We start from the raw sequence: 21,212 nt of genomic DNA, 5'->3' as shown, positions 1-21,212 counted from the left end.
CTTGAATACGGCTTGCTACTGCCTTTGAGGAAAATGCCCTTCCCAATTTCTCTTCTTCCATATGTCTGTATTGAACCTTATCGCATGGGAAGTAGTCTGTCTCGCTCTCTTAAGAAAGCAATCCGACAATGAGCTTCTAGAATGATCTGATATTTGGAGTTAAATTTTATTTTATTTTATTTTTGATAAACTTAAAGCTAAACTTTTTAAAAAGATAAAATAAAGAAGGAGATAATATTGGGGATGGTAACACGTGTAACCCTCATGTATCAATGGTTGAGATTTTAAAAATTCCAAAAATTGCAGACAGGGGGATTGCAGGCCCCCTCCCTTGGACAAGCGCATTCATCTTCGTCTTCTCGGTCCTTCTTTGGAGCTTGCAAACCAGTCAAAACTCAAAAACCAGAAACTGACGTGTTCATCCTTCTCCCTTTCCATTCCCGCAACAATCAATAACAAAAATTAAAATTTTTCTTGCTAATAACTTGATCTTTTAGCAGTGATCTTCTATGTATTTGGCTTTTACAACGGAAATGATTGACAGAGGATGACAAGGCTGAAGATAGAGGAGGTAAATAAACTTCAATCTCCACAATATAGGACTTTTAATCTTTGCTAATCAAGTGCAATTGTCAGATACTTTCTTTCGGACATGTTTCATGATCTGGAAAACCACCAGTTAATCATTTACTCCCTTCAAGAGAAAATTTGTTTCCTTGTAATTGAAGCAATGGTTGTAGGGAAAAACTTGTAGCTCCAGGAGGCAGTATGTTTGCACTTTTTTTTTTTTTTTGGAAAACCCAGGCAAATTGTGTCACTCAACCTTTTAGTGGGTTTTATAAGAAGTTTCAATGATGCATAAATCCTTGTTTATAAGCACACATGTACTTTTAAACAAAGTTTCTCCTGTTTTGGATTTTATTGTGACAGAAATGAGGTGAACTCTAGAGGTCTAGAAATATTCTCCAAGAGCTGGATTCCTGAGGCTGCTCGTTCGAAAGCAGTTGTCTGTTACTGTCATGGATATGCTGAAACTTGCACATTTACATTTGAAGGCATGTATAGCTCTCATGGGATTTACGGTTGACCCATTTGGTGATGGGAACTAGATTAATGGCATTGAGTTTTGCAAGAATTGAAAAGAAGTTGGGATCATCTGGATATGCAGTTTTCACAAGGGATTATCTGGAGTTTGGCCTCTCAGAAGGCCTTCGTTGCAATATTCCGAGCTTTGGTAGCCTCGTCAATTATGTTGATGAACACTTCTCCATTGTCAAAGGTCAGTCAACCTATCTCAAGTATTTGAAAGTGAATTCATGACCAAAGACTTATTCAAAAAACAGTTAAAATTGTCTATAATTCTGCTTTTAAGTATAAAAACAGTTTTCGTTAATATAAGGTGTTCTAGTCTGGTTTTGTTTTCTGTAATGCCTGAGGATATCAATTGTTACTGAAGTGATAAGATACATTGGATGCTCATTTTTTTTATTTGTTCATTTGTTTTATTTACTCATTTTGTTGATGGCACAAGACCTCAAATGAATTAGTCAAGTAGTTCCCCGACTTAGTTTATGGTTTTCATTCAAACCAGAAAAACAAAAGCAAATAAAAGAAAAATTAAGAAAATCATGCCAAGATGGTCATATCATCTATATCAACTCTCATGTGTAAGAACATGTGTATGGCTACCAAGACAAAGTTCAGACCTTTTTTCCTGTTAGAATGCTCAGAAAGCAACAAAAGGTGGCAAGCAAGTGGACATGGACCTTGTCCAGATAAATTTCTTTTCTTTAACTTGGAGAGTTCTCTCTCGACAGACAATGTTAGGAAACTGACTCTTTCAGTGCTCAATGAGGCAGTGGCCAGTTGGCCACCTATTTCATTGTGTTCTTTCCTTATTGAGCTTTGATTGCCATCTGTCTGTACTCTTTCTACAAAAGTGGGAAATGCCTAGCTAAGCATTTTTTTTGGCTTTGGTTTGCATTATATGAGTTTCCTAATTGGATTAACTGACTGAAGACCCATTTATTAGTTCTGGTTTTTGTGGTTTTGCAACAACAATGGCCTTCGCTTCTTGCTTCGGTAGTCCTCGATTGCCCCTTGAGGTATGCCCCTTTCCAAATGCTTGGGTTGTTAGCATTTTAGTTTCTTTTCTATGCTTGAAGGATTTCCTTATGTTCTAGGCTTCTTCTTTTGTAGATTGACCACAAGAGGCAAGCTATAAGTCATTGCCACATTGTTGGAGTGAATCAAAGCTTGTATTTCAAAGGCATAACCAAAGAACTTTTTGGCTGTCGAGTTGCAAGAGTGGGAACTGAGGCATGCAGTGACTGGAGTTTTATCAGAGGATCTAAACTGCTCATTAAGCCGAGAGTTAAAAGCTTTGTTCGCCATGGAATGGGCACTGGAATCATTGCTTCATGTAACTTGTCCTGTCACTTACATTGCTTATTATCATTGACCTTATTTGCAAAGTTCCCTGAGTCATTTTTATCTTCCTGCAATATAGAGTTAGATGTTCATCTTTGAAATCACCACTTAAAAACGTTATCTTACTTATCCGTCTCAGTAATCCACATAAGCCAGAAAACAAAATTTGTATCAAATTTGAGGCATTCAATGCTGAAATTTATCATCATCGCAGAAGTTACTAATTCCAGATCTCAATTTGGAATAAAATGATGAGTAATTCCAGATCTCAATTTAGAATAAAATGATTTCATCCAGAAAAGTAGGTTGCCTTTCTCTTGCCATGCTCATAAAGCTTTGATAAAACAAGAAGTTGGGGCTACCTTAGTTGCAGATCCCATTACACAAGTGACAATGATCTCTGATGTTCTAACTGTGCCATGACTTGCCACAATATACTCTTCCAAGTGATTAGTGATTACTCGTATGCTTTGTTCTAGTCTTAGGAATCGATTTGCGTTGTGTTAAGTGCCCATGTACAAGGAAAAACAATAGTGGCATGTTATTGTTTTGATGATTTGCTCTTCATGCATTTCAGCATTTGCTAGCTTCTCAAATTTCTGTTCATTATAACCCCATAAATTAGGAGCTCTGGTTTCTTACTACTGCAGTAGCAAGTTTTGTTCGATGATCAAGTGGCTTGAAGTTATTAGATCCTTTTCAAATTGTTATATAGGGGATTGGAGAAAAGTGGTTTGAAGTTGGCAATGTCTCATGACATGTCAGTGTAGTAGTGATGCAGTTTTAAATATTGCGTAGTTTTCTTCTTTTCAATGTAATGAATTCAATGTTCCAGGCTCCTTCCATATGTTGTTTGACCTACTACTACAAATATCGGTTATTATCTGTAGGGTTTTCAAGCTCTCAACTTGCTAGCAGTGCTTTTACCATTGGAACAACTGCTGTTCTCCCATTCTACACTCTCATGGTTGTGGCTCCTAAAGCTGAATTTGTAAGTTCTCTGGGGTTCTTTGGAATCACAAACCTTAATGGGACATGTCATTATAGATTTGTGTTTTCTTCTGAACTATGCGTATAGCTAAATTAAATTTTCTAGCTGGTGTCCTTGGATCATTCTTTTTGAATCATTTTGTTTATAACCTTACTCACAAAAATCAAGTGATAATTTGCTCTTTTTTTAAAGAATTACAGATGCATTAAAAAAAAAGAAGAAATAAAGGGCTCCATACTTTTGTTGTCTTTTACAGGCGAACTCATAAGTTCAAAACTCAGAAATGGCCTCTTCGTATATTATGCGGAGAGAAGGCTGCGAATATCTTGTTTGTCCCCGACCTTGCCTATTGTAGGAGCTTTGTGCACAAGAGTTGTTCATATTATTTATTTTTTTTTATATATACTTTTGTTGTCTTTAATCTTGAATTATTTCAAAATATTATCAAGTGATGTTTACACTTGTTTGGATCTTTCATTCACAGACCAGAAAGTTTATGGAAAGCACCATACCGTATGTTGTGCTTGGACTTATGTATGGATATCTTCTATACCTCTCTTGGACGCCTGATACTATACGGTGGATTTTCGCAAGCAAATACTTGCTGCCAGAGGTATGTATAATGTCCAACTCTACCCACAATTTGTTTATAGAAAATAATTGAAAAAACCTTCTTACTTTCGTCTATACCTTGTGATAGAACTATGAAAGAACAAGCACAAAATCACCCAAATAGCATAATGAACACAGATAATAAAAAGCCTACTGGTTGTATTCCCTTCAACACACTATCTGTTACAATAGTCTGATACAAATCCAAACTAGAGGAAATAGCTAAACAAGAACAACTAAGAGGATAAACCCTAGTTGCTTCGAGGGAACTAGGAACCTCCCGATCTCTCTCCAAAGAAAACCACAAAAGTCCAAAATGCATGCTCTGCTACCCCCACCTCCCTATAGCAACAAACGCAACAGAAAACAGAAAAAGCAACCAATGAGATTAAAACAAGTGCACCCCTCATTGCTGCCACGTGCCATCTTTCTTTTATACATCTTTGTAATAACTGGTGTTCGATCAATACTCCCCCCAAATTGGCAACCTTGTCCACAAGGTTGAATGCTGGAAATTGAGACTAGATAACATCACAAGACTCCCAAGAGCTATCACAATCTGGCATACCTTGCCACTGGATAAGAACCTCAAACTGGCCATTAAGGAGCTTACGAATCTACTTCACATCTTCTGGAACCAAGGGTAACTCCAACTTAGCAATAAGCGCAGAAGGTAGGGGTTGACTTGTTACTCCAGGAGATAAAACACGACGTAATTGGGAGACATGAAAAACTGGATGCACAGCTGAATGTGTAGGTAATTCAAGACAATAAGCCACCTCACCCAACTTCTCCAAAATAGTAAAAGGCCCATAAAATTGAGGACATAGCTTTTGATAGGAATGTTGAGCCAGAGAACGACATTTATAAGGCTGTAAATTTAAGAAAACTCGTTCACCAACTTGGAAGGTAACAGCTCAGCGCTTTCCATCAGCGTACTGCTTCATTCTATTTTGAGCATGGCTGAGGTTGGTGTGAAGTTGTTCAAACATCGCATCATGGTCATGCAACAGCACATTTACTTCCTCTACTGCAGAAGGTTCATGAGCAGCCTTAACCAGAGTGGGAGGAGGATGGCCATAAAGCGCCTGAAAAGGGGTCATTCTCGCGGCACGGTGGAAGGTTGTATTGTACCAAAACTCTGCCCGAGGCACCCATTTAGGCCACTGTCGAGGATGACTGCTGGGAAAACAGCGCAAGTATTCCTCCATACTTCGATTGAAACCTCCGTTTGCCCATCGGTCTCCGGATGATAAGCGATACTCATTTTGAGACTAGTACCCGATAGTTTGAATAACTCAGTCCAAAAATGACTCACAAAAACACAATCTCTATCGGATACAATAGTGTGAGGAAATCCATGTAAACGAACCACCTCTTTCATAAATAGCCTCCTTGACAAAATATGGATGGCCCAACAGTAAAAAATGGGCGTATTTGGTGAAACGATCTCCCACTACTAAGACCGTATCAATGCCTTGCACCCTTGGCAATCCCCCAACAAAATCTGTTGATAAGTCCTCCCAGGAAGTCTTTGGAATAGGGAGAGGTTGAAGTAACCCTTGGGGTCGAAGAGTTGAGTACTTATGCCTTTGACAGACTTCGCACTGCTCCACAAACTGCCGAACATCACCACTCATACCAAACCAGTAAAAAATATGCGAGACTCGTTTCAATGTACGCAAGGAACCCGAATGACCTCCCATAGGTGTAGCATGGAATTCATGTAGTACTGCTGGGATGCGAGGGGAATTCTTAGGAACTACCAACCTCCCATGACACAGTAGACAACCTCCTTTCCATGAGTAGGGGAATTTGCTACCAGGATCCAAAGTGAGGTATTTTATAATATCTTGCAGCTTGGGATCCTGTCACACTTCTTCGTGCAGGTCATGAAAGATAGAGCAAGATGTCACAGACAGGGCTGCCAAGGTAGGGGAATGAGAATCGTCAGCCATAACTTCCTTGGGATTGCATTCAGAGGCTTCATCACGACGTGCAAGTGCATCTGCCACTTTGTTACCTAAACCTGGGTGATACTGTATCTCAAAATCAAAACCAATCAATTTAGTGATCCATTTCTGCTGCCCTTCATGCACCAACTGCTGGTCCAGCAAGAATTTTAGGCTTTTTTTATCCGTGCGAACTATGAATCGTCGGCCCAAAAGGTAATATCGCCACTTAAGAGTTGCAAAAACAATGGCCATCAACTCGCGCTCATAGACTAATTTTGCTCGTGCGCGGGGAGACAAAACTTGACTAAAGAAAGCTATAGGATGGCCCTCCTGTACAAGAACCGCTCCCACACCTGTACCTAAAGCATCAGTCTCCACTACGAAAGGTTTAGAAAAATCAGGCAATGCTAGGACATAAACACTTACCATTGCTTTCTTAAGAGCTTCGAAAGTTGATTACGTGGACTCAGACCAGTGAAAAGAATTCTTCTTCAATAAAGCTGTCAAAGGAGCTGCCAAATGCCCATAATTATGAACTAAACGACGATAATAGCCAATCAGCCCCAAAAAACCCCAGAGGCTTAAGAGTGGTAGGTATCGGCCAAGAGATCATGCTATGGAGTTTTGAAGGCTCAGCTTCTACCCCGTTCGTAGAAATTAAGTGCCCCAAATACTCCACTCGGTGTTGTGCAAAAGCACATTTTTTCTAATTCAAAACCAAGGCATTCTGAGAAAGTGCTTCAAAGGTGCTGAATATGAGTAGGCAAATCCTTGCTAAAGACCAAGATATCATCAAAAAATACCAGTATAAATTTGCATTAGAAGGGCTTAAATATCTCATTCATCAATGACTGGAAGGTGGAAGGGGCATTGGTCAAGCCAAAAGGCATGACCAAGAACTCATAGTGCCCTTCATGGGTGCGGAAGGTTGTTTTTTCAATATCTTCACCCCGGACATGAATTTGATGATAGCCGGATTTCAGATCCAATTTGAAAAAAACAACAGCCCCATTAAGCTCATCCGAAAGCTTGTCAATGACCGGGATGGGAAATTTTTCAGGTATGGTAAGCTTGTTCAATGCCCTATAATCGACACACATTCACCATCCCTCGTCCTTCTTCTTCACCAATAGCACAGGGCTAGAATAGGGATTGATACTGGGCTTAATTATCTCTTCTGCCAACATCTCCTTGACAATATTTTCGATTTCAATCTTCTGATAGTACGGGTATCTATAAGGCCATAAGTGTGGGGGATTAGCTCCTTCATGAAGGCGGATGGCATGATCTTGTGGCCTCGTAATGAGAAGACCAGCCCGTGGGGTAAACACAAAAGTATACTCGGCTAAGAGCTCTTGTAACGCAGGAGACAGAGTTAATGATGAAGTTGTCACTGGATGACTATCAACATATTGCGAGTGGAGGTAACAAGCCCCGAACTCAATCAAAAACCCCACATCTTCACTCTTTAACAACTTTAACATAGATTTCAAAGAGATGACAGTCTTCGACAAGGTAGGATCTCCCTTCCAAGTAACCACCCGCTCATCTAAATTAAATCTCATCGTCAAGGTCTGAAAATTGGCAGCGATCTCTCCCAATTTCTGTAACCATGCCACCTCCAAAACTAAATCAGCACTCCCCAGATCCAACACATGGAATGATTCCCGTAACTGAATCCCTTGTATCTGCAAAACCACCCCAGAACAAACTCCAACCCCCTGCACAGAGACCCCATTACCAACCTGCACCTTAAACTTTGGCCGAGTATCCATCTCCATCCCCAATAATTGAACAACATCCGTGAAAATAAAATTGTGTGACGCACCGCTGTCAATTAAAACAATAACCTCCCTACCCTCAAGCAACCCGCAGACCTTCAAGGTACTGTTGTTGGAAGACACCCCAATAATAGAATTCATTGAAAGCTCCACATTACTCTCAGTTGCCTCTTCAAGTTGACCCTGTTCTGGCTCAATTAAAGCAACACCCTCAACCTCGTCACTGCTCGTGGTGTCATCTGCCACAATGAGCATTTGGAGAACCTTGTTCTTGCAAACATGACCCGGGTGGAACTTTTCATCACAACGGAAACAGAGTCCTTTCTCCCGTCAATGTTGAGCTTCTGAATCTGATAATTGACAGAAATTAGTATGTTTAGAGCTAGTTGTGAGTGAAGGTGAAGATTTGGTGTCACGCCAAGGCATCTTAGAATCAGATTGGGAACGAACCAAATCGGGAGGGCGGCCTAAGCTATTGGGAACAGCCAAAACATGAGAACCAGAAAGTGAGCTGGGCCGAGACATGGTGGGGGGAGGAAAGAAATTTATGGGCTCGCACCAGGGCTTCATTTCTTTCTTCAACTCGTTGGGCCAAATCCATGAGGCCTGAGAATGTAAGAGGTGGGCTTAGTTTCACTTCGGCCTGGATCTCCTCCTTGAGTCCATTCATGAAAATTCCAGCCAGCATCTCTTCGCTGATATAGTGCAAAGTAGTAGAGATCTGCTCAAATCGTTCCCAAAACTCAGCTACCGTAGTAATCTACTTCTGAGCCACCAAAAACTCGTGATCGCTACCCACCTGCAAATTTTGGAAACGCCATAGCACTGCAGAATAGAACGTCGGCCAAGTGCAGACTGGAAAGCGCACCTCAATCCATTGAAACCACCCTAAGGCTTTGCCCTCAAGACACACCACAGCAGCTGCAACCCTTTCATTATCCAACATTCTATTAACTGAAAAATAACTTTCAGCTCTAAAAAGCCACCCCGAAGGGTCCTCGCTATTGAACAACGGAAGCTCTAGCCTGCGTCGATTTGGGTCACCATCAAACAAAGCGATGTCGTCGGCTTGAGCGATCTCATCAGGTGAGTGGGAAGACTCCCATCAACTGGCGCCTTGCCTTTGTCTTTTGTTGCCCGAAGCTTCAATAAATCCCTCTGCTCAGTCATGTAAGTTTTCAGAGTATCCATGTCAGATTTAAGGTCTCCCGTAGTATTCCTCAGATCTCCCACCTCCTTTTCTAACTCGTTGGCTCTCCCTCCCATTCTAGATTTGACCATAGCCAGGAACGAATGCTCCAAAACCAATGATAGAACTATGAAAGAACAAGCACAAAATCACCCAAATAGCATAATGAACATGGATAATAAAAAGCCTACTGGTTGTATTCCCTTCAACACACTATCTGTTACAATAGTTAGATACAAATCCAAACTAGAGGAAATAGCTAAACAAGAACAACTAAGAGGATAAACCCTAGTTGCTTCGAGGGAACTAGGAACTTCCCGATCTCTCTCTAGAGAAAACCACAAAAGTCCAGAATGTCTGCTCTGCTGCCCCCACCTCTCTATAACAACAAAGACAACACAAAACAGAAAAGGCAACCAATGAGATTAAAACAAGTGCACCCCTCAATTGCTGCCATGTGCCATCTTTATTTTATACATCTTTGTAATAACTGGTGTTCTATCACCTTGTGAATTGAAGCTGCCTGGTATTGCAAAGATGTTCTCGAGCCAGATGACATTAGCTTCTGCGTGGATTCACTTATTGGCTGTAGATCTCTTTGCTGCAAGGTCTTCTCCCTCCATTGCCTTCTTTTACATCTCTCTCTCTCTCTCTCTCTTTCTCCTTCAATTTGTACTTTTTTCTGTTAGTTTTGATTTGTATATTGTTTTGTTTCTACTATATCCAGGCAAGTCTTTCATGACGGACTGGAAAATGAAATTGAGACGCGGCATTCAATCTCTCTTTGCCTTCTTTCCTGTCCTATTGGAATCCTTACCCATGTTCTCACTAAGGCACTCACAAAGGGTGTTGGAAATACTAAGCATGGCATGTGATAGCGTCTTATTCAAAAAAATTGACAGTGAATTCATAAGTAGCACTGATTTGAATGGAAATGTATTCAAAATTTCAAATGGATTATCATAATTTGAGCTATTGGTGTCATCAATGCATTATGCCTGCTTGTTTTCGCTTCTTTGTATAAAATATTTGGAGTGTTATTGATCATCCTTTTGTTAGCAAATGACAACTGCTCAGCATATATGCATGTGTTTGAAAAGATTATTTTGAGATACCTTAACTCTACAGATCGATCAAAACCTTTTCTAGATACTCTTGTTGCCATCTTCTTCCATATTTCAGGGGTCCAGAAAAAATGCCTCAGAAGGGCTATGATCAATAGCCATAAGTGGAGAGCTATGAAGCACGGACAAGGGTGTCGGACACGACATACACGGATACGCTGACACGGTAATTCTCAAAATTCTAAAGACACGACAAATAAATATTTAACAAATATATTTATATTTAATACTTATAAATATCCAATTACAAATCAAAATATTATAAGTCTATTGTCTATAACATCAAAACAATCAAAAGATCTAAAACCCAAACTTACAGAACACTAGATAGCCAATATTTTTGGCTAATATATATTACCCAAACTTTTGTTTGTCGTTTACTCGTTTGATATTGTTGCCGTGTTTACAAGTTAGGATCTTCTCTTTCTCGATTTTCAATAGGGTTAGGAATGGTTGTTTTGATTTTCAATAGGGTTAGGACTTAAGAATTGTCAACTTTAAAGTTGATCATTTGTTTTGAAGTGTCGTACACACATGCACTACGTGTCCAACATAATTTTTAAAAAAAATTTAAAAAAAGAAATTGCATGACATGGTGACACGTGTTGTGTCCAACAAGTGTCGAACACATGCATTAGCTATCAATGCAAGTGTCTCTGCTTCAGAGGGGGACAGTGGAGTGCTAATGCCAATGATGCTAGGCCAAAAGAGGAGTCTCCTTCCACTGGGCAAGGTCCCTAGTACTGTTAAGAGTTATTGTGTAAATAGGGACTCAATAATCGGGTGACCTGGAACCGATAACCCTAATTAGGGTTATCATTCGGGTCTCTCATCCCCTAAAAAATACCAAGTTGGGTCCAATATGGTCCGATAGTCCATAACCTAACCTTGTGTACACCTCTAGCCATAACTGATGCATTTCCCCGTAGTTCCTGAAATTCACCTTTCACTGTAAAAATGTTGACACTATTGATTGCATTGGCTATCTCACAGCAATACCTTCTTTTTTTTTTTTTGATGAGCTCTCACAGCAATATTGCAAGGCTTAGTCCTGGACATGATTAACTCCTTCATTGTTATATTTTGCCAACCTTTGGGAGATATAGGATATGTATATTATAGTTGAAGGCATAGTAAGACCCTGTTTGATCCATGAAAGATGACTTCATAATAGTTACTTATTCATAATAAATAATGGTGTCCAGATCTCTTAGCTTCCATCTTTCAATAATAAATATTTGGTAAACTATGTACTTGTGCATAGAGCTCATGATTTAACTATTACACCAGAAAATAGGCCCTCCAGAGTATTGACTTAAACATGAATCAATTTCTTTTTTTGATTTCTCCATTGATGCATGGAAAGCAAAAATGTAAGCAAATGACTCAAAACATGTACAATGTTATCAATTCAACATTTTGCTGGGGACCAAACAGCACCCTATAACTCTCTGTTCAAACAAATTCAAGTCCTTGGAAAATAATTAGATACAAAAATCATTTCAAAAATAAAAGAAATGGCAATGCCAAATACAACACCCCATAAAAGCATAACAATTACACGTGAGACACCTGAACCACTAATTACAATGGTAAAGATTATATATATGACCCTAATGACGAGGGTTCGAATATGACAACTACCCAATTAGATTCATTATATATGTAATTATGTATAAAACCAAAAGAATATGACAAGCGAATAACAGGCCTATCGGTATTTTGATATTTTCAATTGGGTGACTCGACCCATCATAATTGGGCTCGAAATTTGGCCCATTTTAACTTTTTAAAGGAAAAATTCCAGTTTTGTGCCTTCGTTTCGCTTCTGCTTCAGAAAATCCGAAGCTATGGCAGCTACTCTTCTCTCTCTTCTTCATCCAAACTTCTCATCTGAAAAAGTTTACAGAAAGCCAGTAGCTGTTCTCATCAATGCCCAGAAGATGCGGGTCCAATATGCACTGAAGCAGGGGCAGAACCGTCTTTCCCACCAGCTGCCCTCTGGCCTGAACATGGAGGTCATTGAGCAGAAATCTTCTGGAAATAAGGACCCCGATGAAACAAATAGTGAAAACCCGCCTCTGGTTTTTGTTCACGGAAGCTATCATGCTGCTTGGTGTTGGGCTGAGCATTGGCTGCCTTTCTTTTCTGGGTTTGGCTATGACTGCTATGCTGTCAGTTTGTTGGGTCAGGTGATTATGTTCTATCTTTGTAGGTGCATTTATGTTTGCCTTGAATTAACTTTCTTTTTGTCCTTTGCGTGTGACCTCTAATAGCTTGTCAGGTCTCATTACATCGTTCTCTCGCAAAATTTCTTCCTAGGGTTCATATGGTTAATTTTTTCAGGGGAATTTGCTCATGTTGCTATTTAAACAGTGTCTTCCATTTGGTTGCATAGTTGCCAGCTTGCAGCTTTATCAATGCTCAATTGGTTTGACATTTGCCAATACCGTACAGCTATTACCTCCTTTTTGCCCTTTTTGGCCAAACTGAGGTTGAATTGCATGTGACTATGTCTTTTTTATATATACTGGTCGCAGCTTAGTTTTAATTCTTGTTTATCATGCAGTTGGAATTCGTTATGGGAGGGAATAGTTACTGCAAAGCTGTACCGGCTTCCTGACTCTACCCGTATATTTCTCAAATTTGCTATGGAACCTAATTGATGTTGTCTTGCTATCTTAATAATTCATTGTTAGAGAGCTTTAAATGGAAGAGTGGTCTCTTGATTCGTTGCTTTGGGACTGTCAAGTTGTGATTTGGTGGCCAAATCATTGTCGATAAGCAAGATGGGTGAATTTTGTTAACATTTTCTTTTAGGTATATTTGTTTGGGTTGGTATCCCTGGCTGGCTGGCTACCTCCCTTTATTTGATTTATTATAATATTTTCCCTTTTACTGATTAAAAAATAATAATCTTATGGTCCAATTCCAGTTTATAGAGTGATTGCTCCTAATCTGCTTAGTACTTAAAACTACTTACTATGCACGCGCCATGAGCACCTTTTTCTAGTCATCTGCATTTGAGAAATATCACCTTCAGTTGCATTTCTAGTTTTCTACAAAAGCAAGAAACTCGTTGGAGTAGAAATTACTGGAATCCTTTTGTTATGCACGGATTGTAATGTAGTAGTTTATTCTAAGATGCAGTCTACTTGGAAAAGTAGCTGTATTGATTAGAAACTGTTAATCTGGTGCTTATTTGGTATACCATTTTATATGTTTAGGGTGACAGTGATGCCCCTGCTGGTTCTGTTGCCGGTTCTCTCCAGGTAATGTAGCTCTTATGTAACATAAATATGTTGACTGGCCAGTTACTTATGCTTTCCTTCTATTATGTAGATTAAAATACCTTGCTTAATCTTCAATTCTCTAAATTCTGCAGTAGACACATGCAGGTGATATTGCTGACTTCATCCACAAAAATCTCGGGCTGCCTCCTGTGTTACTTGGACACTCATTTGGAGGACTTATAATTCAGTACTACATTGCAAGTATCAAAAGTGAACAATTGTTAGGTAACATTCAACTTATAGCTGATGCATACTAATGTTTGAGATGCACAAGAAGCTCCTGACCCCACCATTATCTTAATATAAGAAGCAAAGTCCTCACAATAGCTGAGGCATGTGCCTTGGGTCTTATGGTCTACCTAGTATGAAATGCCAGATTTAGATGTTGAACCTTTCGCTAAATACATGGACATAGGGGGAAAAAATTAAGCTCATCGAAAAAGATTCCGTAGCTTTAGTATGCATAATTGTAAGTCTCTATTTGTTTGTATTCAAATTCGCTTCAGAAGCCACAGTGGCCATTTCTATGGTCATGTTTGAAGTGCAACCTTCAGCAGAATGTTATCCTCAAGCCGAACTTTGAGATATGAGTATTATGCAATCTATCTCAGTTCATCTCCCCCATCAATCACAATTCCTATGTTGTAACTGGTGTAGTGAGTGCTGACTTAGTTCTACTGTATATGCGTGATTCCAGAAAAGGGAAAACTATTCCCCAATCTTACTGGTGCTGTGCTTGTCTGCTCTGTACCTCCATCGGGTAATAGGTGATTTTCAAATCAATCTGATGTATTTGCTCTTCAAGCACTCAAACTTAATTACCCTATCCTGACAATTTCTTTTTTGTTGTATCAGTGGGTTAGTTTGGCGGTATCTATTTTCCAAACCTGTAGCTGCTTTTAAGGTAATTGCTTTCCATTTTTTAAATATTTGCATTCTTCAATTTTCCTCTTTTATCCAATTAAGAAAACTCGAACCAGAAGCTTTGCACTTCAAATTTAAATGTAAAGTATGGCTGTGGTTACATGTTCTGATATCAGAGTTTGTCAACGTCTTAATGGTGTTAAAGACTTATAGCCAATATATTCATACAGACTTCTAATGTCTAGCAACCGATTGTTTCAACTTTTAACCAGGTGACGCGCAGCTTGGCAGCCAAAGCATTTCAAACTTCTCTTTCCCTTTGCAAGGAAACATTCTTTTCTCCGACAATGGAGGATGATCTGGTTCTCCGGTTTGTCTACTAGCCTTTCTTTTATGTCCCAAAGAGCGTAATCTTTGTGTTTTCTTGGGACAACTGAAAAGGTCAAAGTTTCGGCTCACTTTTACCCGACACTTGTGGGCAATTGTATAATATTTACAAATAATTCGTACAGCTCTGGTGTGACCTTCAGCAAACAATGTTAGTGATGCCTATAAACTAAAGCATTACACAGAACTTCCACAATAATGTTTTTTGTTTCACGACATATATTTTACCATGAAAGAATCAAATCCCAATTTGGTGTAGCTACATTTTTTAGTGACATAGTGGACGATATGACGTGACCTTTTTCCTTTCTGATTCACGGATCTCGTTTGGTGACATTTGAGAAACCTTTTATGAGCTTTCATTAGCAAATCCTGCATTTAAATGATTACTGATGCTGTTAATTATATAACTTCTTTGTTCTTTTCAATCAAAATTTTATTTTGCCATGTTTAATTCTCTCATGACTAATTATTGAATTGTCAAACATGAAAGGCTGGTGTTTTTTTTCTCCAGTTATCAGGAGTTAATGAAAGAAAGTTCAACGATGCCATTGTTTGATCTGAGGAAGCTAAATTCTTCTCTTCCAGTTCCGTCAGTGCCAAAATCTTCAATTGAAGTTCTTGTATTGGGTGCAAAGAATGACTTCATTGTGGTAATGCTATGCTCATTCATTTCTTCCTCATTCTTTATCAAATGGTTGGGCTAGATAAGGGATTAGCCCTCTTTCTATCGCCAAAAACCTAGCTTCCATAAGCATAGGTCTGAATGCTACACTTGCTTCTCGTACAAGAAAGATAAGCTAAACTAATAGGAGATCAGCCTATTCGTACACTTTGTAGTTGACTATTCGGTTATTGCCCATGCTGCTGACACCAATGTGCATTACCATTTATGATCTGAAAGAATGCTACTAATGGATGATATTCTCTTATTATTTCCAATCATCAACCAAAAAAACCCTTTAGGATCCTGTACATCAACTCTCTTTTGTCGCTCAACTCTATCACGACCGCTTAGTGATGCTTCAACGTCTACTACTTTTACCCCTTGTTTGTCGACTTCTTTATTATTTCTTTTCCAAATGTGATACTTGGGACTCTCACCTTTTCATAGCTAGTATTTGCATCTCTACTTCGCTTGTGTCGATACCATGTTAGACAATTTTCTTTCACCTTATCACCACCTCGGATTGAATTTTTTTCTTTCTCAGCACATATTTTATAGTGCTGGCATGTGTCGTCATTGATATATCACCATGCCACTCTTTATTTGCTCACCTACGATTGCCTCTGCCATTTTTTCTCTTGATGCCTGTCATTTTTCTTGACTTATCATTTTACTTTTATTTTCTCAATTGAATTGATATAAAACAATGGCAGGACGCTGAAGGACTCGACGAAACAGGAAGGTTTTATGGTGTTACGCCAATATGTGTTGAAGGAGTTGCCCATGACATGATGTTGGATTGTTCCTGGGAGAAAGGTGCAAAAGCTATCCTATCTTGGCTAAATGGTTTGAAGAATTGAAACCTATTTGGATTTTGGATCGTGAAGGAACAAAAACTACTGACTAGAGAGTGGACAACGTTCCTTCCATATCTGGAATCCAGAAGATGATTCTGATGTTGCTCCAGCTCCATTTCAAGTTTTCTGTGTAAGGGACCTTGTGCAACCTGAAAATAAAGTTCTCTCTTGTGTTAACAATGTTTCAAAGTGAATAATACTTTCGAGAACATTAAATTTCGTGGACTTGCCTTTGTGAATTATAATGCTGTTTGGATCACGTAGTCCCCATATTGATCCCGGGCGAGTTGTTGATGATGACAACCGCTCTTCAGCGGATCAATGACAGAAATTCATAGCCGGAGAACCTTTTAAACATTTTTCCACCACATAGCTACCATTTTTCTGTTGATCCGAATCTAGCAAAGAACCTGTTTTATGTACCAAGGTCCAAGAACATGATCTTTGTGACTAATAAAACAAGTTGTTAATATATTTGCCTGCTTTCTCTCGGTTCTTGTAGGTAGTGCAATTTCGCTTCCCAGACCTCAGTCACTCACGAATAGCAGCACAGACTGAAAGTGATACAGCAAACCAAAAATTAAGAAATTATCCCTCAAACTTTAGCACTAGCAATGGGAGGAAGAAAACAACTTGAATGAAATGTGTTTGCAGAAAGGAATTGACACTCATAAATAGGAAAATTGCTGGCCAACAGGCCCAACACAAACCATATAAGGCTTTCTCATAATAGAACTTGGGTGCCCTTATGCCCAAGTTCTTAACTCTCAATGAAATGTATTATACACTCACTTGGAGTCCATAATTTTTCAATGTAGGATTGAGTTTCACAAACACCAACTTTGTCTATTTCATGTGGACACTTTTGAGATCAATTTTTCATTCGTCATATATTGACTTTTGCAATGTAAATGTACTACATTCATCGATCTTAGAGATATACATATTCAAATTCATATCCATCCCAAAAAATGTGTGGGTCCCATATTTATTTGTGCCCAAAGTAAACCCATTACCATCCATATGCAACAATCTCACAAGTAGGCTCATTACCACCAATATCCAACATAGTACGTACTCAAACTCGGACTAGAAGCTCTCTCTTTCTCTGAGCAAGTAAAATGCAGGTTCACAATCGTTTACGTGTAGCGAGAGGTCCCTTTTTTTTGAGTAGGAGGAGTTTTAATTTTGGTAGGTGATAATATCAAAATTACCCCACCAATAAAACTAGGACACGTGACAACTGAAGTGCCAGCTGGGCCCGGATGAAGGAAGAGCCGAAAGGTACACTTCGGCCATAACCGAAGTACCCACTTCGGTTCCTCTAAAAATTATATACTCAAGTCAATGAATCCGACCCTGCTTCTATCACGCTGAAGTATTGCCTTGGTAATATCCCTACATGACCGAAGTAGGAATATACCAAGTCATACAATGAAGAGTCCCAATAGGACACCAACCCTCAACAGAGTCCAACTCCCTTTGGGAGAGTAATACGGATGAAATTTACCCTTCGAGAAACCCTCTAGAAAGCCAATGAGAGAGAGTCTGACTTCCACTACAGCTCAAACACTTCAAACTCATATAAAAGGGGAACCTCTGCCCTCAGATAAAGATCCTAACTCCTACACCCGAATTTACTTACTGAGCAAGAGGCAGAGCTCCGAATAGTGAGTCATACTCCCAAGTTTAGTACCGTACTGCCCGAGCACACCCTCGGGGCCCTACCGAAGCTTACGTTTGCTTATTGTGCAGAAAGGAAGGCAACCGATCAGGAAGGAAGAACTTGGTCTGACTAACTGATTCATCTAGTAGGGTCGGGCCTATTTTTGACGTCATCAGTAGGAATAGATCTCCTCTCCCTAATCTTAGGCAGATTTTCAAGAAAGGGAATCTTATCCTGATTCATTTTTCAAGTGTAGTTGGTCTCCTTTTAGACTCTTTATTTCCTTGAGGTGTATGATCTCTACAGGTTACTGAGGAGCGATACTCAGTATTACGATGAGGGGGCATATTGGTCTTGTTGAGATGTTCTCTACTCGATTACCATGTCCTATATGGACCTTTGGATGCCTTCTCCTCAATTGTAATCCTCGACTTTACCTTGATCGATGGCCGAGGAGCCACCTCGATTGACGTGTTAGTTCGGTAATTCCTACAACATGTTGTCATCTAAGTGGAGAGTATTTTTGGTATTATAAGGATATTTAATATTTTTATTTTTATTTTTTAAAAACTTGTAGTACATGTGCAAGTTGCAACATTTGGATTGCTACAGCCTAATCAAGGGGAGGGTATTCGCACCCACTAATTTGACTTACGGCGGGACTATATTCACCCACTTTTTTACTTTTTTCACCCCTATCATGTATAGGTCATAGCTAAATGTAAGATAATGTAGAGAATCATGACAAAGATGACACAAGCAACTTCTTTCATTCACTTTTTCTCTTTTTTTGGGTCTTGAATGTTAACTAAAAATTGAGAGCATATACACCGTTGAAATTTTTATAATTATTAATGTATTTTTCAGTATAATAATTTTTTTTATCACTTATAGGCTAATTATATTTACCAAATATTCAACTAAAATACAAACAAATAACATCTCAATACTCTTACAATTATGTAAATTATAATACAATGATTTCAGAAGGAAATGTAGAACGTCTCCATTGAATGTATGATGCAAGTTGTTCCGTATACGGTGTAACCCATGAAGCTGCACAATCATACCCATATGTAAACCATTGAATCATAATGGGAGGCATCGGGTAACCCTCTGTTAAGGCAATTTGGACAAAGTGATTACTATTAACGAACCCGATAGTGATAGTAACATGTTCATGCGACGGGGGAGGCATTGATCGCAGTGGTAAAAATGTCAAGCGCTGTTCAGAACTAAGGAGATGTAATATGACAACACTTTGCTAACCTTTTCATACAAAATTAGATATATATGTTAATTTAGAATTCATACAAAATTATTTTTGATAAATGTGTTTTAATAAGGGTTTAGGAGGGATCACCTTTTCTTAGAGGTGATAAGTTTCTCACGTTTTCCCATCACGGGCATATATATATATATATATATGTATGTATATGTATATATTAAACAATGATTTAAGTGATAATTCCCTCTCTCTTGATCTCTCTCTTAATCACTGTCTGTCATTCTCCAGTCTTGTCTGTCTCCATGATTGATTACATTTACTTTATTTCGAGTTGATACACACATAGATGAGACAATCCACCACCAACCAAGCTCCAATACCGAGAACTATCTAATCAATGGGAGTATAAATAGTAAAAATAAGAGTTTAAATAGCAGCACCCTTTGACTTATGCTCCACACTAAAATTGTCATTGAAATAGGTGCAATCTTTGTCTTCATTTTTATCACAATCCACTAATTTTTTTTGTACTCATTAAAAGTGGTCATTGAAATATGTGTAATCTTGTCGTTATTTCCACCACAAATTCAATGTCACAAACCCCAAAAAAAAATTGATGTTATTCTTTCAATTCAAAATGTGGTCTCACTTTTTTGAGTTTGTGACATAAAAAAGTTTGGATTTAGACACACGAGCACTGATCATTAATGTTGGTCAGGGGCGCTCGCTTGCCATGAAATTTCTTTCCAAATAGAAGTTGGATCTGTCTGGATAGGCCAAAGTGATTGTCTGGACAGATGTCGTAAGTTGGGTATATATTCCACTTTCGCGAGACGAGAAAAAGAAATTTATTTTTATGATACGAAAATTATCATAAATAAATTAAGGAGGTACATTGTCACGTCTCGTTCCAGGAACGTGACTTATTGGCAACACGTGTGTGCACTCACGTGTCGCCACCTAAAAATCAAGACTCAAATAACATTATACCAACACAATTTTAAACAAAAATCCGGCAGCACCTCCCCGTATATCGGAGAATGCCTCCTGCACAACATATAACAATTTAAACCAACAATTTACATACCACCAAACTAAACATCCCGGGCCTTAGGCCATATCATCCCAATCATAAGTCATCATACGCACATACATACTAAGGCATCAAGCGTAACCATCCAAAATTATCATTCATCCCACACACTACGTACTCGTATATATTCCAATATACAATTAATCCAAAGACTAACCGAACACCAAAACATAAACACTACACAAAAATAATAAAGCAAACCATCACAGCAACACTTGTCCAGGCCATCCACATCACGCTCCTCCTCGCTGATCCGTAGTCGGAGCACTAGCGCTAGTACCTATATCACCTGAGGAGGGGGAAAAAATAAAACGGTGAGTAGGAGGCTTAGTAGGGATATCGAATAGGAGTCTAAAAGAAGAAAACAGGCTGAAATATTATAAAGAAATAACACAATGCAACAATATGCCATGTTGTCAAACAAATGCAATCCGTACATCTAACTGAGCCATGTCGCTAGAGCCAATTAACCAGAACCACTAGCACATGCTCTCACAAATACTCCATACTATGCCACTAGAGCCAATTAACCAGAACCACTAGTGCATGTTCATACAAGTACCATCAACCGTGTCACTAGAGCCAAATAACCGGAACCACTAGTACACGTTGACGTACGTACCAAAATCCAATTTCCCACTTCCACCATGCAACAAATGTAACATCACACATGAATGTTATGCAACTAAATTTATTGCGCGCAATTTCCTTAAACATGTGATCAAGAGCATCGACTACTCGGTAGATGATCGAGTGTCCATGGGTAATGCATTTAACATCAAACACACAATATAGCAAATTTGATTTCACAATAACATACAAACCAGGGTTTGTTTCCCCTTGAACAAAAAGGCGGAAAGTAATGAATTTAACACAATTCGGGTAGCCAATAGTGTTTTGAGATTAAGGGTTAAGAAAATCCCTACCTCATTTTGGCCAAACACCACAACTCTTCCAAGCTCAATCAACCTAAACCATACACACATGTACAATTCAATCTCCGTCCCAAAATTGTTATTTTCCAAACCAATTACTTGCATTTATCTCAAAGTTTCAAGGTAAATTACTCACCATG

At 38.9% G+C, this 21,212-nt stretch overlaps 2 protein-coding genes and 1 pseudogene across 2 annotated transcripts; all 3 read left to right on the top strand.

Annotated features, from left to right (window-relative positions):
- LOC120012471 overlaps positions 1-21,212 on the top strand; it is an 84,088-nt pseudogene that overhangs the window by 53,174 nt on the left and 9,702 nt on the right.
- Positions 306-9,984, top strand: LOC120012818 (protein ABA DEFICIENT 4, chloroplastic-like). The gene is made up of 8 exons (XM_038864351.1): positions 306-571; positions 931-1,279; positions 2,033-2,105; positions 2,200-2,422; positions 3,321-3,421; positions 3,906-4,034; positions 9,478-9,566; positions 9,686-9,984. The coding sequence occupies exons 3-8, from the start codon at positions 2,061-2,063 to the stop codon at positions 9,831-9,833; spliced, it is 735 nt and encodes a 244-aa protein (XP_038720279.1). The 5' UTR covers positions 306-571; positions 931-1,279; positions 2,033-2,060; the 3' UTR covers positions 9,834-9,984.
- LOC120012817 lies at positions 11,908-16,375 on the top strand. The gene is made up of 8 exons (XM_038864350.1): positions 11,908-12,274; positions 13,310-13,354; positions 13,471-13,600; positions 14,073-14,142; positions 14,231-14,279; positions 14,512-14,609; positions 15,141-15,279; positions 16,007-16,375. The coding sequence occupies exons 1-8, from the start codon at positions 11,933-11,935 to the stop codon at positions 16,151-16,153; spliced, it is 1,020 nt and encodes a 339-aa protein (XP_038720278.1). The 5' UTR covers positions 11,908-11,932; the 3' UTR covers positions 16,154-16,375.

The sequence above is a fragment of the Tripterygium wilfordii genome, chromosome 13 (genome assembly GCF_013401445.1).
Source record: "Tripterygium wilfordii isolate XIE 37 chromosome 13, ASM1340144v1, whole genome shotgun sequence".
NCBI lineage: Eukaryota > Viridiplantae > Streptophyta > Magnoliopsida > Celastrales > Celastraceae > Tripterygium > Tripterygium wilfordii.
The sequence above is the reverse complement of the archived record's forward strand: the minus strand, read 5'-3'. Positions and strand labels throughout refer to the sequence as shown.

What these genes read in the sequence shown, in the direction of transcription:
- LOC120012818 (XM_038864351.1), top strand. Translation starts at nt 2,061, where the DNA reads ATGGCCTTCGCTTCTTGCTTCGGTAGTCCTCGATTGCCCCTTGAG. An exon ending in TGGCTCCTAAAGCTGAATTT is followed by an intron (nt 3,422 to 3,905) that starts GTAAGTTCTCTG and finishes TTTCATTCACAG; the next exon opens with ACCAGAAAGTTTATGGAAAG. An exon ending in GCAAATACTTGCTGCCAGAG is followed by an intron (nt 4,035 to 9,477) that starts GTATGTATAATG and finishes TGTGAATTGAAG; the next exon opens with CTGCCTGGTATTGCAAAGAT.
- LOC120012817 (XM_038864350.1), top strand. Translation starts at nt 11,933, where the DNA reads ATGGCAGCTACTCTTCTCTCTCTTCTTCATCCAAACTTCTCATCTGAA. An exon ending in GTACCTCCATCGGGTAATAG is followed by an intron (nt 14,143 to 14,230) that starts GTGATTTTCAAA and finishes TTGTTGTATCAG; the next exon opens with TGGGTTAGTTTGGCGGTATC. An exon ending in GAGGATGATCTGGTTCTCCG is followed by an intron (nt 14,610 to 15,140) that starts GTTTGTCTACTA and finishes TTTTTTCTCCAG; the next exon opens with TTATCAGGAGTTAATGAAAG.